This window comes from Acartia tonsa, chromosome 8, assembly GCF_053477335.1.
Source record: "Acartia tonsa isolate MP-2025a chromosome 8, ASM5347733v1, whole genome shotgun sequence".
NCBI classification, from domain to species: domain Eukaryota; kingdom Metazoa; phylum Arthropoda; class Copepoda; order Calanoida; family Acartiidae; genus Acartia; species Acartia tonsa.
Window position 1 is genome coordinate 22,922,528 of NC_137267.1, and position 19,027 is coordinate 22,941,554.

Genomic DNA, 19,027 nt, shown 5'->3' on the forward strand with positions numbered 1-19,027 from the left:
AATTTTCATTGAATAATGCCTTAAAAATTCCACTAAGTTAGAAATAAATTAATTAAGGATGCCGAGATCCACTTCTCACGAAAATACCACAACAATCTGTGCACTTATAAGACTAAGGAAAAATCACCCTTTTCTTTGCTTACACATAAAAACAACGAAATTTATACTACAAAAATTTTGTTGTACTACATCTCTTTTGAAATAAATTTTCAAACTTGGTTTACAATTAAATATAAAACCTGCCTTAATATCGTAAAATCAGTTACCAAATATTGATATATCTATGCAGGTACACTAACATATGAAAAATTGTTAAAATCTTCAGAAATTACATGATTTAAGAATAAAATTGGGCAAAAAGAATAAACAAATATCATTTGCTATACATAACTAGCAAAAAAATTAGCAGTCTTACTAAACGTTTTCCATGAACAAAAGCAATCTTTTTTTTGTCCCAATTATCGGAAAAGAGTAAAAATTTTCTAAATACCTGCCTATATTTAAACCCTAGATATTCCAAATTTTGTTTTTTATTTAATTTTTTTTAAAGCCTTAAATTCATATTCCTACAATCAATATACATAAGTTTCAACTAAACATTATTTAAATGAAAATCCATATAAAAAAACATTCAGGGCCCATTATTTTAAGTAGTTGTCTGTTTCATTTAACAGAGTTGGGGATTTAAAACGAAAAGGTCGTCAATTAAATAAAATCTGGATAATATATAAGTTGATTTTAATTAATTTTTATCCAGTAATATGACTGTTTCATTCACACAGAGTTGGGTCTTTGAAACAAAAAGGTTGTTAATCATTGAAAATCTTGAAAACATAGATCATGCTTTTCAAGGACGTCCAAGCATTTTTAATGGGGGGGGGGCGGTGAGGGGTAAGAATTAAAAATTACAATTCCTGGGATGCCTACAGCACCACCAAGTTCATTTTGGGGGGAGAAATCTTTATGTCATAGAGTTAGTGACGTCTAAGCTTTTTTATTTTAAGGGGGGTAAAAATAAAAAATTTTGGGGATGCCTACCTCTTTATCCTCCACCCCCTAGGACGTCCCTGGTGATATTATGTAAAATCTCGACAAATTGGTTAAACAAGTTTATTAATTTATTGATTTATTATCATACAGATTTTGTTTATAAACCCAACTTATATTAGCCGTTTGCGTTGCCCTCTTTCTTTCTTCGTCCCCTCTCTTACCTGTCATAGTACAAATGGTACCAACGGATTTTGTTAAGTTGAAATATAGAAACCAAACATTTTTTAATATTGTAAAAGTGTTCAGTGTATTTTAAGTTATAAGTTTGGACCAATATAGGACAATTTCAATAACTATGATAAGTAAATAATTGTATTCCCATAACTGAAAAGACATGTTATTTTATTCCCTTTTTTGTATATATTAATTGCTTATTATTAGTATTAAAATAAAAGCCTTGCTTTAATTATTGTACATCCATATTTAACAGACTTATATATAAATTTATTAAAAGAATAGAATTTGTGTGTTCTTTATTCTATTCCATGTTTTGAAGAATAAACTTTAATAAAATCAAGTTCTGTGGTGTCCGTACTCTGTCTGTGTGTATGTGTGTGTGTGTTTAATTCAACCTGCTGTACTCAAAAAACGCCTATCTTAGAAAACACTTATAGCAAAACCTTTAATTAATTCACATTTTAAAGTTTGTTTCTTTTAAATATCTTCTATAAATTTTAATTAATTAATTAAATATAATCTAAGCAAGAATTTTACCCCAAAATAAAATAAAACCTTAATGTCTGTAAAACCTTCTCAATTGATAATAAAACTTTAAAATCCCCCAATTATGTGGGGGCCTATTCGTATTTTTAGCTCTACAGTATGATTCCAAAAGAGAGTACAAACACACAGACAAACATCCTGTTACTTTATTAGTAAAAGGATGTTTGTGTGTCTGTATATTTGTACCAAAGGATCTCGCTAACTGCTGAACTGATCAGGTTCTCCTTAACATGGTAGATTCTCATAGGTCCCGGGAAGATTTATAACTATTTTGGGGGAGGGTACCACCACCTTCCTAAGAGAAATCACAAGAAATCAAAAAAATTTATGTTTCTTGATTTAACAAAGAGCATTCAATGAAACATAAATGTCAAATGCAACATAGACATATTTTAAATATAAAAAAAGTATTTAAAGTGCCACTAGAGGCCTCTAGGGGCGTAGCCACTAGTTAGAGATAAAAAGCTTGGACTTTATCTTAACAATTTTTAATAAATGAATGTGTCTTTATACAAAATGAATATAATAAAGTCATATTAATGATATAAAAATATATTCTTATTAATATATTGATTGCTAGATATAAAACAATGCTTTGCTTTTTAAAATGTTTTTTTAAAGCATTTTCAGAGATATGCATTTTTTGAGATAGGCGTTAAATAAGATGATACAATATTGATGGTCCCGAGAATAGCTTAATTTTATAGTTTCAATTATAATATTATCAATTGCCTGTATGTATCCTGTTATATTACATTTTATCATACATATACAAAGCAATTAACTGATTTCAAATGATTTTTAACGTCACATATCTAAAGCCATGTAGATATGTAGATATTCATATAAATTTTCAAATAAAGGGAAAAATGAAAATCCAGGTACCATTATCAATGATATTCATTACCATATATGGCTTTATTTCTGTGACCATTGGAAGAAAATTTTTAATCTATCCGTAGATTACAATTTCAACATTTTTTGGTTAGTTTAATAGGGTATGTAACAAAAGCATTTATTTTACTATAAATTTGCAAGTAAACTTCAACTAAAAGATTGTTATTTGTCGATTTTGATAGGTTTTTAGGTATGTATAATAAAACACAAAATACAACGATGTTTTCAAGGGAATAAATTAGTTTTTTTAAAGTTTGATTTATTTTTAAATGGGAAGTATTTAAGACTTAATTCTCAAAATAGTACTCTTAAAAAACATTAATCAGTGACATATATCAACTTTTTTCCAGCTTCGTGAACACTTTAAGGAGGGATAAATAAGTGTGGCCTGTTAAATGAAAACTGCAGAATGCTATAATGGGCAGATCACCTTAAGCTCCACCTCAAGATTATTGTTTAGGTTGTATACTGACCCTCTATTGGATGAGGTAATTTTTCTTGTAGGTCTAAACGTCACCATATGAAAAACAGGCTTAAATTCATATGGTTAAAGTTAAGAATCACAAGAAATAATTATCCTCGGGATCATTCTTTTTTTTACTACACTTATAAAAATTTATCAATACCCACCTGTAGATTTTACAGGTGGGATGAAGTTGAGGTGAAATACTTATGTGTGTCTAAAGATTTGGTGTGTTTGTTGTAAGTGTAAAGTATAGTATATATATTACATACAAATTTAAATAAACAAACACTTTTTAAAAATGTCCTCATTTGCAGGTAGTTTTCTTTCTATATTTTTAATTTTGTTAAACATAATTAGGAGTGTAAATCAATTTATTGTCATCATATATTGTCTTATCCCTTAAGATCCCTGATAGTTACTGAAATTTTTTGCCTTAAATACCCTTCATTCATATAATTTGTTTAAATCTTTAAAGTAGAGAATAATTAGATAGTAAAAATGCGTAAATACAACGGTTTTTTTTTATACAAAAATAAGAATGATTACTTCAAATATCCTTATACAAAAATAAAAGGATGTCCGCCAATCTGTATGTACCGCAGGATCTCGCAAACCACTTAACCGATTTGGTTCTTCATTACATGTGTAGCTTCTCATAGGTCCTAGGAAGGTATATGACTATTTTGGGGTACTAGAAATCTAAAAAATGGTTTTGGTATCATTTCCCATGAGTTAAAGCAAAAAAGTGTTCCAAAAAGTTGATTCCTACATAATTAATGATAGATTTGTCCTAAAAATAGCAACAAAAAAACGGCTAAATGGTTGAATTACTAGCCATTACTCTTTTAACTCTAAGTTCGATTTTTGGAAATATGCCTATTACCGATTACTCATGCCAAGTTTCATAACGAAATATTCGAAGTCTAAGTGCCATTTTCGCATAGATTACAGGATGGTTGCATTAGAACCACCCCTTCCCCCTTTTATTGGTTTCTTTTTAAACTAAAATTGAAAATGGGAAAAGGGGTTGACTTTCGAACCTCCGTTAGTTATATTATAATGTAATGGTTTTATACTGTGTTCTTTTTTATTGACAAATTTGTCCTTGCTTTTCATGTGCTACTTTTTATTTTCGTTAAACATAATTACTTAATAATAAAACAATTTTGCTTATTCAATTTATTTATTTATTAATTTTTTTTTCAAGTTAATTGCTTTTCTTTACTTTTAATGAGGTATACCTATACAATTATAAGCTTCAGTGAAATTTAATGGTATAAAATCAAGAGCAATTATGTCCATTTGCAGCACAGCAAAAAAATCCTAATTTCTCCTGAAACTTAACACACTAAGTAGTAGTTTTTTTGTTACTTCCTTTAGATCTCTATAACCTATTGTTTTCTTTGTAAGGAAATCTTGCATTATGTTTATGTTTTTATGCTACTTTACTGCACTCCAATCCAAAGACATTAAGGGCACATTCGCTAAAAAAAATCTATAAAGCTGAATTTTCTTGCATATTCTTAACTTAATTTTTACTTATTATTGTCTCTAGGATCTACTGGATACCATCTCCCATTTGAATGATAAACATATAAACCATAGCTCCTGCGGAGGGACGGCTAACTACCTGGGGCTAACTATAAGAGACTATCATAAACCCAACCTAACCTTGTGATAACATAACTACTGAGTGGGTATTACAAAAACTAACTATGAAAAACATTTACTTACCTAATTTTAACTAGCCTAACCTTTAAATGGCTGTTTTGTGATTTCGGTAAACCTAATCTACATATTTATATTGGTATAAAATAAAGATGTTTTTCTCAAAGTGCCGTGTTGAGCACTGAACTCCTCCCCCTATTAATTTTAAAATAAATTGAAAATAGTTTTTAGCTTGTTTTGTGTATTACTTTAGGTAAAGTTATTTTACATTATATTGGGTACTCGATAGTACTGCAGAGTTAGGGCACTGTAGATATAGGCACCGGAAGTAAGGATAAGGGGGTTCAATGCTCAATAGGTACTTTCAGGGAAAGCACAAAAGTAAAAATATTATAATGTCTTCAACTAAGGCGTCGATCAGACACAGAAAATAGAAAGTGGATACTGTTTATACCAGAAGTAAACAATCCATAACAAAAATATATAATTTGTGTAACTAAAGCATTAAAAGAATATATTGTTAAAAATTAATATTGAATAACATAACATAACATTTATTTAACTTTAGCATGGTTAAATACATTTAATAACAATTGAAATTATTAATTGTAATACAAAAGTAAGGAATCACAAAGTCAACTAGGACCGTACAAATGCTGAAATATCGGGTAATATATTAATTAATATTTTTAAAAAAGAAAAAATATTATTTTGAAGCCACAGCCACCATCAGTTAAATTCAGTCTGAGCCACAAATTCAATTTAGCCAAGGCCATCGCAGCCACAGACACTCTAAGCCTCAACCATAAAATTTTTAGTCAGCCCTGCTCTTGGTGACATTTAGAAAACATAATTTTTAAATGCCTAAACCTCCCAGGAATAACATTAGAACTGGGCAGCAGTTTGCAAGATTTTAAGGACCAGCCTTTTTATATTCACGTACCAACCAACATTTTAACTCTTTTATTATTAGACTATTGATATGTGGTGTACATATGTGCATCTATACACTGCGAAAGTGTATAAATGTTCACTTTTCCATGCACTATATAAAATAGTACACTTTACTTTTATTGTACATACATATAGTGACCAAGTTTTAGAGTTCAGATAAAACGAATAAAAATTACGCTACAATTATAATAAAAACAAGGTTCTAAGTGCATTTCATTTCTTGATTTTACCCATTTGAGGAAATGCGACCATGTTTTTTTTAATTCTTCATATACTTATCCAATATACTTTAAATTAGCTAAATAATATTGGTTGTCTAGTCTCTGCACCAAAAATACGCGCGCCAATGTAGGCGCTTACACTTTTACTCCAAGGAGCATTTCTAGAATAAAACTAAGAATTTGTATGCGTTGGTTCTCAATAACCATATTTTAGACATGGTAGCATCTTGAAACTCTGTAAGTATCCGTATCCCTCACTGACACACTTATTTAAAAATGTTGTATACCGCAGTTAGAGCAAATACTATCAGAGTGCCCTTAAATAAAAGGGATTGTTAAATAAAAGGGTGAAGGAAGCGAAAATTTACTTAGACTTATAACATGTCGGAAATTCATTATCAAACAGGGGACTTGCACAAAAAAATTTAGCCCTCTAGATCTAATAGGAACTGAGATAATAGGGGGGGGGGCGTTGACCACCTCCCTCCCCCCGACCGATTAAGGTGCGGCAAGGGGCCCGACTGTAAAGGGTTAAAACCCTCACATGGCCTTAATACTTATGGAATGAAATTGCTAACTTTATGTGGAAATTCAAAAAAAAATCTAAATGATTATTTCTGACCAACAGGCTAACGGACTCCGTGTTTCCCCATTCAGAATTGTTAGAATTGTCGACAGAGAAGGAGAAATTCAATCTATTAGGTATTTTTATTTAAAATTTTCGGGTTTTTTTTTAAATTTTATATTACTTTTTTAAACAGCAAGGTTGCGTGAATTTTTTTAAATTTACAAAATTTTTAACCCATATGCGAGATATAGTTTTTACTTATAGTTTAGAACCAGTTTCGTAACCAACTAATTTATTTTTATCTTTAGGGAGAATTCTGAGACAGTTCTGGAATGTTCCAGACAAGGCTACTATAGACATCCAGAAGATTGTTCTAGGTTAGTTTCTTTATACATTGTTCTAGAATATTCTAAAGTGTTCTAGTGTTCTAAAATGTTCTATAGTTCTCTAGACAAGGCTACTTTAGACATCCAGAAGATTGTTCTAGGTTAGTTTCTTTATAAAATGTTCTAGATTATTCTAGACTGTTCTAAAATGTTCTACAGTATGTTTTTTTTATGGGAACTTTTTTGAAAGCAATTTTACCCCACTTATAGTCATCAGAATTTAATGATTAAGGGCTTTTTTTCTTCGTTTTTTATAACCATTTATAGAACATCAAAAAAATATTTAAGTTTTTATTAAAAAAAGTGCAGAAAAATAAAAAATTCAAGGCCTAGGTGTCAACATCTAAAAATGGTTTTAGCGCATTTTTCTCATGCTCGAATCTTCTACCCTTTGCAAGAATGGCTGCAAAACGCTTCAAAATTAATATACAGAGTTAAAAATTGATACAGATACTTTTGGGAATATGTACTAGAACATATCAAAGTTTGAAAGCCATATCTCAACCAAGGAGGGAGTACTGGCCCTCCAAAGTCGACTACTGAAAATCCAATTTTTTTCTTGCAAAGAAAAATGCGCTAAAACTATTTTTAGATGTTGACACCCAAGTTTTGAATTTTTGATTTTACTGTACTTTTTAAATAAAAACTGAAATATTTGTTTAATATTCTATAAATTATAAAAAACGAAGAAAATAAGCCGTTAATCATTAAATTCTGATAACTATAAGTGGGGTAAAATTGCTTTCAAAAAAGTTCTCATAAAAAAAACACACTGTAGAATACTCTAGACAAGGCTACTAAAGACATCCAGAAGATTGTTCTAGGTTAGTTTCTTTATACATTGTTCTGGAATATTTTGGATTGTTACAAAATGTTCTAGAATACTCTAGACAAGGCTACTATAGTCATTCAAAAGATGGTTCTAGGTTAATTTCTTTTTACATTGTTCTGGAATATTCTAGTGTGGTTTGAATTCTGATGTCAAAAGATTTTATTTATTTTTTGTATAATGTATAATATAGTGTGTTCTACCAGGGAGTAAGGGAGGGGACAATGGGCAATTAATTCAATATAAGAGTTATCAAAGAAAGGGCATAAAATCCAGTTTAATCCAATAAATTTGTAGGAAATTATAAAGGGATTGTTAATTGAATAATAGATTTCCATAGCGTCATGAAAAGTGAAATCACAACATGTTTTTGATGAAATATATTGAGGTTTTTATGGTGTGATTTTTATATTACAAGATTATTGGACCCGGCCAGCTGCTAGCAAGAATATGACTGCCCCTTTTTATTCTGTTTATTTCCCTTGCCCCCACCTCCCTTCTCCCCGTCTGCTACATTCCAAACTAACACAAAGAGTAGTTATTTCCCTTGCCCCCACTTCCCTTATCCCTTCTCCCTGTCTGCAATATTCAAAACATACACAATGAGTAGCGGCATTTCATGCGCAAGTACCCAAACTCAGTCAGAAACTGCTAAATTCTTGCACATTCCCTTTAAGCCAGTACCCAAAGTCTGAGACTCCTAAAAATTGAATATTCGATCCATTGTCCCTTCCCTTACTCCCTGGTGTTCTAGAGTTTATAGAATCTTCTAGAATAGAATAGACATCGTTTTAACATTTTATAAAAGGTTCCAAGTGGCTCCTTTGCTGTATAAGACTGTTTCAGGATAATACTAGATAATATAGAGAAATGACTAAAGAAGTATGTTGATAATTAAAAGACATACAGGCAGACAATACTTAAGTAGCCTGGGAAAAAATATTTATAAATATAACTATTTTATTTTAGATTCTACCGTTGTGTAAAGTTTAACCAGTATAAGAACGATTATACCATCTTTGAATATGGCTGCCCTACTGGTCTTGTCTTCGATGACAGGTACATACATAGATGATTCTGTCTATCTGTTTATTTATTTTTCTGTGAATGGAATACACCATATATCTATATCTAGCTATATGTCTTTCTATTTATATACAATCTATAAATTTGTATATCTATCTATCTACGCTACATAAAATATTTGTCCATTTTTTTATTCATACCTAAAAACTAATCAATTTATGATCCATTTAGGCTTGATAGAAATAAACCAAATTTGCTTCTTTACAACTGCCGCTGGTTCTTTGCCTGCAGAGATCATCTGGGAGATGGAACATATACTCATTATGAATTCAGGTAGGAGTTTCATTTCAGTTTTTATAGTTGGGTGTCTTTGTATAACTAGTTAAGCTACTTAGTTTGTTTGTTCTCAGATTTAAAAAATCTAAAAAAAACTTTTACTTTCATTTAGTCATTTATCGACATTACCTGCTAAAAATTATTGCAACACTCATGAAAATAATTCTTGTTTCACTTTTTAAAAATCAATGTGAGAATATCAGCTGATGATATTTTAGAAATAAAAATAACTTTTTTTGTTCAAAATTAGATAATTTGAAAATTAAGAATAATAATTTAGGTAAAAATGAGAATCAAAATAAGCCAATTAATTGTTCAATTTTATATTTATGTAAAAGTAGACAACTTTGGTTGGAATAGGTTTAAATTTTTTGTCTTAGTTTACTTTACACGAAACTAATTTATTTTTAGATGTCCATTTGGTCTGGCTTTTGACGAGGTTAACCTGCGTTGCGACTGGCCATGGCTCGTGTCATCCTGCGCTAACCAAGGAGAATACGCCATTGATCCCGCGGCTGCTGCGGCTGTTGCCAGCCAAGGATCCCGCAGACCTGGTGGATTCGGCGGCAACGGCGGATTTGGCGGTGCTGGAAACGGTAATGGAGGTCGCAGACCTGGCGGCGCCCGCCGTCCTGTTGGCGGTGCTGGATTGAGACAACCGGCCGCCGCTCCAGCTAATACTCTGCCTGTTGCTGGACAAGTTGTCAGCGAGGGATGTGAAAATTGCTACTCCCCTGTTCTTACTATTACAGGTAATAAGCAGGATAATATAAAAAGTAGTTATAACAGTTTATTATGGTAGGTTGGCAGTTTCCCTTAAACAAAATTGTCAAGCATATATCCACCAATGAAATAATTTAAAATTGGAAATGGGGGCTGGAACTTTAAGGTCAGAAAGGTTGGGTGTATTATGTGCACTGCAGCCCTCCAGGGTTAATCCTGCAATTATAGGTCCCGCAGGTGTTATGCAAAGGTAAAAAAAGTAATATTCTTATTTTTTAAAATATTTAGATAAGGTTTTTGTGCTTGTACTTTAAATGTAAAATAAGTTTCTCTGATTATTAGATAGATAATTGATTATATACTTATTTTAGATATATTCAATATTCATACCTAAATAATTTATATACATCAAGCAAAATTTTCTTTTTTATATCAACTCTAAGATGTTTTTTTCAAATAATCTAATCTAATGACACACGATCAAGGCATAAATCAAAATTAAATAAAAGATAAATAAAAAATACAATATACCTCGTTTCATTCTATATAAAATACTATTCTATGATAACACCTTTTAACTTTAAAAAGTGCACAGTTAACAAAAATGTGATGATAAAATATGATTGATCTTTTTATATAAAACCTTGTCCTTTTTCTCCACCTTTTTATGGGTGTTTGATTTTGTCTTTGAAGATTAAATTGATCATTTCAACTGCATTTGTATGCAACAGATTTAAAAAGCATGGATGTAATTTTATAGAATGAGAAGTGTGTTAGGGATGGACAAAAGTAAAGTTTAGATGAATAATTGGTTAGACAATAAGCCAAAACATAGAAAATTTTGGGTATAAAATTTAGAAAAAACATTGAATAATATCTGTTTTATTTCAGGTTCTGGACATATTACTGAGCACGGTATCGAGGTTGGAGACGGCCTTGGACCTATTGGCGCTGGATCAGATACTTACAACACTGGTTACAACCCTGCCCCACCCAGCCCTCAGCCTGCCTACAGACCTCAGCCGACATACACAACCGCCAGACCACAGCCCACTTATACAACAGCTAGGCCACAGCCAACCTACACAACAGCAAGGCCCCCACCACCATCGCCTACCTACACCACAGCTGCACCCCCACAGGCACCCACTGTTGGCTACAACTATCCCGTACCTGGAACTCCATTTGTCCACGGAATTTCTGTGTCCAACCAGGGCGAGTTGGGTCTGAAGCCTGAGCCCCATATTACCCCCAACATCCCAGCCTATGGAGGTTCAACCACTTTGGCTCCTGTATCACCAGTAGTCAGCACAACATATAATCCTATTTCTACCACATTCGGATCACCTCTACCAGCCTACGGGAATGGAATTAGCACAACCTACAATCCCAGCAAGTATGAATACACCGAACCTGCTAAGGTCTACAGACCTTTCATCTCTTCTACCTACTCACCAATTGTAACAACACCAAGACCTGTTGTGACAACATCTTATGCTCCCCCTGTCACCACAACCTATGGACCTATTGCTGCCCCCGCTGAAGATTATGGCCTACCTCATGCTCCAGTCCAGACCAACTATGAACCTGTTGAGCAGCCTGCTGAAGAATATGGTGTACCTTATGCTCCTGTTGAGGATAGTTATGAACCTCTGCCTAGTTATGGTCCAACCACAATTGCTCCTGCTGGACCTACTCTCAAGCCTTTTGTCAACTTTGGTAATCCATCTCCTTCTTATGGCAAGCCTAGCCCATCTTATGCTCCTGCACCTGCTCCAACACCTAAACCATCCTATGCCCCTGCTCCTCAACCATCTTACGCTCCTGAGCCTGCATATGCTCCAGCTCCCAAACCCTCTTATGCTCCTTCTCCAAAGCCTTCCTATGCACCTGCTCCTGCCTACAGCTACACTCCAGAGCCTGCACCTGCTCCTCCCCTACCTTCCTATAATTATGCTCCTGAATACAACTATGAGCCAGCTGAGGAATATGGTGTACCTGTAGCTCCTGCAGAGGAATATGGTCTGCCTGCTGCTCCTGTTGTGTCTACCTATGAACCTGTTGCACCTGCAGAAGATTATGGCGTTCCAGTTGCCCCAGTTGAGGAAGCATATGAGCCACTTCCTGCCTATGGACCAACAATTGCCCCTGAGCCACCAAGGTATAACTCTCCCACACCCAAGCCTTTTGTCCACTTTGGCAGCCCATCCCCTGCTCCAGCCTATCATGAGCCTGTTGAAACTTATGCTCCTATTGAAGAACCTGCTGAAGAATATGGAATTCCCCTGGCACCTGTCATTGCAACAACTTATGCACCTGTCACAGTTCAACCTATTGAGCAAGGTTACGGTGTTCCCCATGGTTCTGAATTGTCCAGCTATGAGTCTGAACTTCCTTCCTATGGTAATTCTGGACATCCTGCCACTCTTCCTGACAACTGGCCCCAATATCCTGGCAAAGACCTGCCTACTCCACCCGAGATTTCCTATGGAGGATTCAAGCCTGCAGCCTATAAACCAGAACCACCTGTTAGACAGCCCAAATATCAGCAGCCCAGCTATGGGAAACCTAGCAGACCTGAGATCAGCTATGGAGGATTCAAGGGCATTGATGCTCCCAAACCTAAGCCTGGATATGCATACCCTGTACCAAGCAATCCCCTTCAATACCCTACAACACCCAAGCCTAGACCACCTACTACTCCTTATGTTCCTCCATATAGACCAACCACACCTAAGGCTTATCCAACAACCCCAGTACCTGCTCTACATACCAGTGTCACTGCTGCCTACAATCCAACAACTCCCTTCTCGCCAGTCTATGGCTCAACAGCTGCCCCCAAGATTACCCCAGCTCCTTATGTACCACCACCAGCCCCTAGTGCGTCCGTTGGTTATGAATATCCTGCCCCTGCTAATCCACTTGAGTATCCTTCCAGACCAGTTGCATCTTATGCCCCTGCTCCTCTTCCTAGTTATGCTCCTGCTCCTCCCAAACCAACCTATGCTCCACCTCCACCCAAGCCTACCTATGCTGCTCCACCCCCAAAACCAACCTATGCTCCTGCCAAACCTGCGTACTCACCAACCACTCTCAAGCCATTTGTTGATTTTGGATCACCAACTGTCAAGCCTGGCTATGACTACCCTGTTCCCAGCAATCCTCTCAAGTATCCCAAGGGACCCCATGGATCTAAGCCTGAAGTTGCTTCAGTTGTCACAAGTGGATTCTCATCTGCCACTTTGTCAAATGGACCGTTCTCTTCTCTCAATGCCATTGATATTGATAACAAGCCAGGTCATCTGCCTAGCTACCCAACTTATGAAGAAGAACTGCCCAGCTATGGAGGAGCCGCTCACAAAAAAAGAAATGGAAAGAAAGCATTTACTGCCTTTTCTTCGGCTGGTCAGGAACCTAGAGGTAATAGAGCTTTTAGTGGTAACAATGGCAACACTGGAAATAGCCTTAACAGACCTGGAGCTGGCAATCGTGATCCTGCTGATGAATCTTTCTTCCTCTCCAGTGGCAATGCTATTGACAATGGTGACAGAAGACCAGGAAGCAATGCTTTTGGAGCCGGAGCAGGCAGAAGACCGCAAGGAAATGGAAACAGTGGATTTGGACCCAATGGAAACAGAGGATCTCCTGCCAACAATGGCTTTAGAGGCCCTGCTGGAAATAATGGATTTGGAGGACCTGGTGGAAATAGAGGTGCCCAAGGAAATAATGGATTTGGTGGACCCGGTGGAAACAGAGGTGCTCCAGGAAACAATGGATTTGGAGGCCCTGCTGGTAACAATGGATTCAGAGGCCCTGCTGGAAACAATGGATTTGGAGGACCTGGTGGTAATAGTGGAGCTCCAGGAAACAATGGTTTTGGAGGCAATAGAGGTAACAATGGATTTGGTGGCTCAAGAGGAAATGGAGGTTATGCTGGCAACAATGGCTTTGGAGGATCTAATGGAAACAGATTTGGTGGAAATGGCGCTGGAAATGGACCAACCACCAGCAGCAGAAGCCCCTCAAGATTCAATGGAAACAGCAACGACTTCAATGGATTCTCCAATGGAGGCAACAGATTTGCACAGGCCAGCAGAGACAATGAGATCAGAACAGGCAAAGAGCTGGCTACCTTTACATCTGTCACCAGACCAGTGGTGCCCAAGCCAGCTGTGCTCGGTAAGTTCACCAAGGGCACCAACAGCCACCACAACAATAACAACGACGGCGAGGTCAACAACTGGGATCTTGGCATCTGGGAGAAGTTTGGACCTGGAGGATTCAGAACATTCAATGAGACTTTGGGCCCTGAAGTTTGTGAGAGACCCGGTCTCTTCAGACATCCCACAGGTAAAAAGCTCTTAGTTGCAAAGCTACTCTTTAACTTAAGTTTTTAGTCCCTAAAAGATCCTTTACAAGATTGTTTATATTTTAATCGAAGACGTATGGAATTTATATATAGATCAATAAATTGCATTTTGTGTTTCTTTAAGATCTCGGAAAATACTGGCACAAATTGGTTGAAGCTTTCTAATATCTTTAAGCTATTTTTCTATCCTTCCCAGTCCTCCAATACTAGTAGTACTTTATAGGAAAAGTAATATTTTTTTCTATTTTCAGACTGTCATCAATTTTATGAATGCTATTGGGACAAGTGGATTGATAAGTTTACTCTGCACATCTTCCCCTGTCCTGTTGCCATGGCTGTCAGACAATATGATGACTCCATCTCTGCCTGCAACTGGCCCTTCCTCGGTCCTTCCTGCGAGGCTTAAATCAGCCTCTCTATATCTGGTTATGATTAGTCCTCATTTCCAAACAACAAAGCTAGAAATATTGTGATAAAAACTTGATATATCTAGTAACAAAAAGACATCTAGTTGGAAATAATCCAATAAGCCTATGAAAGCTAATAACAACGAAGTCAATTTTCTTCCATAAATTTGTGTTTTAAGCTGAGCATATAAAAGATGCCATGATATGCATTTGTGGAGCGAAAAAAACATACATACACGCACACATTTAAATGAACCAAAATGTTATAACATCAAAACACTCATCCTTCAAACAAAAACTTCCTTATCCCCCCCCCCCCCCCCTACCCACCCTTTCCCTAACCAAAATCCTTTCAGTGTATGATGTTTTAGAAAATCATAATTCTGAGTCTTCAGCATATGTGAATTTTTTTGTGTGTGTATAAATTTTGATGCGCTCTGAACTTGCTGTGATCTCTCTGGAAGCGCGAAAAACGCGCATTTTTCTCCAACCCAATGCTCCCCCAAAATTCCATGAACAATGCCCCCAAACTGTCATGAGTTTAATTTTAAAGTGGATGAAAGATATGTGTAAAAAAAATGTTGAAGCCCTTAGACATGTATGTATAAATATGTGTACATCTATGCAATGCATATTTCAAATGTATCTATACATACATATATTTAATATATGTACTTTAAAAAAAAAACAAATATATCAACTTGTAAAACAAAAGTAGTTGGCATTTATACAAAAAATATACAGTTTTTTTTAAACTTGCCAAACTACAAAATCTAGTTCTAAATTAACTAAGAAAATTAGCAAGTAACTTAAATGTTATAAAAATGAGACAAAATTTTTTAATGATTTTTTTTTCTTTAGTTTAAAATATTTTTTTTTCCTTTTGATTATCCTTATTTTATGTATCTTTTAATTCCCCTGTCAGCTATAATAATTGAATTCTGTAAATATTTTTATATAAGACTGGCTTCCTTCTTATTATAATAGACTTGTCCTAAATAATTGAAACCTCTGTAGCAAATTAGCTCAAACTTTTTCATCAAATTATAGCCAAAAATATAAAATTTAAGACTATTTAAAAATTCTAACCTATAGAGTTTATCCATCAAGCAACCAAATTTTGGGCATTTTTTGAGACTTTTATAAAGCAATAAACAGAGAAAACTAATAATAGTACCATAAATACAAAAGTATTTAAAATAATGTCAAAAAAACTCCCTAACTTGACCTCTCTCAGTGTGCTACAAAAACTGTAAATCATAAAAATGAAAAAAAGAGGGCATTTAATAATAAAAATAATAATGTAATGCAGTTAGGATCGCTAAACCAACTTCATTATGTTGAAATTATAATCTAAGATTAACATTTTATTCGTAAAACTTGAAGAAAATGATTTTAGGTTGCATTTCAATTAATATAAAGTTGATTTCACGTCCGCAACTGTAATAAGACTTTAAGCTGCCATAACTGCAAATCTGATTAATCAAACTTTAGATTTTCATAGCAAAGGAGACAATAGATATTCTTAATTTTGATTAGTAAAGATTGAATCCCTATTTATTTATTTATTTAATTATCTATTTATTTATTTATATTTATGTAATGAATATTTACCCAATAAATGTGGATAGCTGTATTAATGTGTTAATTCATTACTTTTAATTAATTTAACAAAGAAGTTGTATCAACTTTTTTTTTTATAGCTAGCCGGTCCTTTTAGTAAGTAGTAGATGTAAAATTTTTCATAGAATTCAGATATGCAATCGGTTTTTTTGTAGACCTCTTATTTTTTAAGTAATTTAAGTTTAAAAAAAAAAATTAAGTCGATTTTAAGGTACTAAAATGCAACAAAAAAAAGAAAGAAAATGGCCATTATGAAAAAAATAGTAAGATCTTTAATTTGACACCTTACTTTTTCAATTCTGTCAGGTAATTATTGAAAAAATCGATTTTTTTAAACCTTTGAACTCAATTTTATCATTTCACAAGTAAAAAAATATGGGTTCATATATACCTTTAGAATCAGAAAAATACTACGAATCCATTGTAAGCAAAATTGAAAAAAAAAGTTTACAATATAGTATATAAACTACAATAAAAGGAATTATATGAAAATATCATATTATATTGTACAGGCAATGTCTTAACTTTTGAATTGGGTATAAAAATGGGAAGGGGGTATAGAGGGGGTAAAAAGGGGGTAAAAAAGGGAAGACGATAGTGTTGCCAGAACAAAAAATACAATTGGCCATTTTTATATTTTTTTACTTTTTTTCAATTTTGCTTACAATGGATTCGTAATATTTTTCTGATTCTAAAGGTATATATGAACCCATGTTTTTTATGTCTGTTTGAGAAAATATTTAGGTCTAAAGTTTTTATTAAACCGAGGTTAAAAAAATAGATTTTTTCAATAATTACTCAACAGAATTTTAAAAGTAAGGTGTCAAATTAAAGATCTTACTATTTTTGTTCTTATTGGCCATTTTCTTCTTTTATTTTGTTGCGTTTTAGTACCTTAAAACCGACTTAATTATTTTTTTAAAAAACTTAAATTACTTAAAAAATAAGAGGTCTACAAAAAAACCGATTGCATATCTGAATTCTATGAAAAATTTTACATCTACTACTTACTAAAAGAACCGGCTAGCCATAAAAAAAAAAGTTGATACACCTTCTTTAGGATGGAATTTATTAACGAATTATTTTATTTAATGCTTTGCTAACATCTAGGAAAATTATATAATAAATCAGGGATCTTAAGGGATAAGACAATGGCCAATAAAATTATTTACAATCCCGATAATGATACACAAAATAACCCTTCTTTAGATTACAATTAGTATTTTCAACGTTTAATCACTCGACTTAACGAACCAACTATTACAAATTTAATAAAAGTCCCCAAAGATGTTAAGCAAACGAATAAAAAAACGTTATTATAAAACTTTCCTCCCTGACAATAATCAGTGAAAAATCAGTTTATAATTTCTTAGAAGTAGGTACGAAGCTCTTTATAGTGACTATATAAAATTTATTAGCCAGCATGCATTTTAGTTGACCAATGGTAGGCCAGTATGACGTCATTTTTAATAGACACCTAATTCAAAAAGCTTCAGTAGGTATAGCTTTATACTTAATTTGTCTCATTTCAACCTTAGCTGGATCTTTAAATAATTTTAGAGGTGAACCAGATCGGAGTGCGCCAAATTTCAGCCAATCACAGTGATTGACTGAAATTCGGCGCACCCCGATCTAAATCACCATTAAAATGATTTAAAGATCCAGCTCTTGATTACACGAAGAGAGGTTGTGTTTTATTCATTGTCCATTGGACCATCCATCCATGATCCAACAACCCAAAAATCAAAAAATAACAGTGTTTTCTAAAATGGTTATTAACCCTCAAGGTCTCCTGGACTTTCCTAGATCTCAATAGTTATATATCGACTGTTATTACTTTAAGATTTTCATTTTGTTATTCTATAAACTTGTCTATAATACGATAATATGCAATACATGGATTTCTAGTATGGCTAATACAGCGCGGTTTTAATGCCATATTGGAATAGGTTATTATTTACAAATAATCACGCAACCTTGCGTGGATTAAAAATTTAATGATGAGAAGTTCAATAAAAAAAATTAGTGAAACCAGCAGCAATGCTAAAAAAAACAATTAATGTAACAATTATCTAACATTTATTGCAGTACAATAATTCAATACAGTTCTTTAATTCAATGAAAACAGATACGATAAATAATTATAATTGTATGCCAATTTGCTTGTCAAGTAATTAACAGACTATTACTGTATAACATTTCATTTAATGTGTAAAGTCAATAATATTTACAAGGGATTACCAATTACATATAAATTGAAATAATAAACATAGAGAATCAAAGGTCTAAAGTTATAGATTATACATGGATATTATGACTGGGAAAAAAATTGGCGTCAATTCAGGTTGCTATTTCCCCTGTCATTTACTGTACAGTTCATTGTTACAGTAGGAGGGGAGGGGATTGGGGGGGCTGTTAATTTGGCCCGCTACATGTTTCACTTTATTAGAGTACATGATAATTTGGTGTAAAATCCAAGAAATAATATGTCCATTATAGTTAAACTGTTTTTAACCTATTTTTTTATCATATATCAAAAATATACTATGACACCAGTAGAATCAGACTGCAGAGCCCAAATTTGAATTAAGTCCCCGATAAACTTTTTTTGGGGGATTTAAAAATCAATTTTATATGTTGCTGTGATCATTTTGATGGAAGCAAAAGCATTTTTTAGTTTGGGGTTAAATTGTTTCTTACAGAACAATTTGATGTGATTCAGATTATATCAATACAATAATAAAAACTCTACTCTGTTCGATGCAAATAATTTTTTTATAA

At 33.6% G+C, this 19,027-nt stretch overlaps 1 protein-coding gene across 1 annotated transcript; it reads left to right on the plus strand.

The window, feature by feature from the left end:
• Positions 1-6,401: 6,401 nt before the first annotated feature.
• On the plus strand, positions 6,402-16,259 carry LOC145326528 (uncharacterized). The gene is made up of 7 exons (XM_080169899.1): positions 6,402-6,681; positions 6,856-6,924; positions 8,732-8,821; positions 9,020-9,121; positions 9,536-9,876; positions 10,739-14,197; positions 14,468-16,259. The coding sequence occupies exons 1-7, from the start codon at positions 6,587-6,589 to the stop codon at positions 14,620-14,622; spliced, it is 4,311 nt and encodes a 1,436-aa protein (XP_080026025.1). The 5' UTR covers positions 6,402-6,586; the 3' UTR covers positions 14,623-16,259.
• The last annotated feature ends 2,768 nt before the right edge of the window (positions 16,260-19,027 follow it).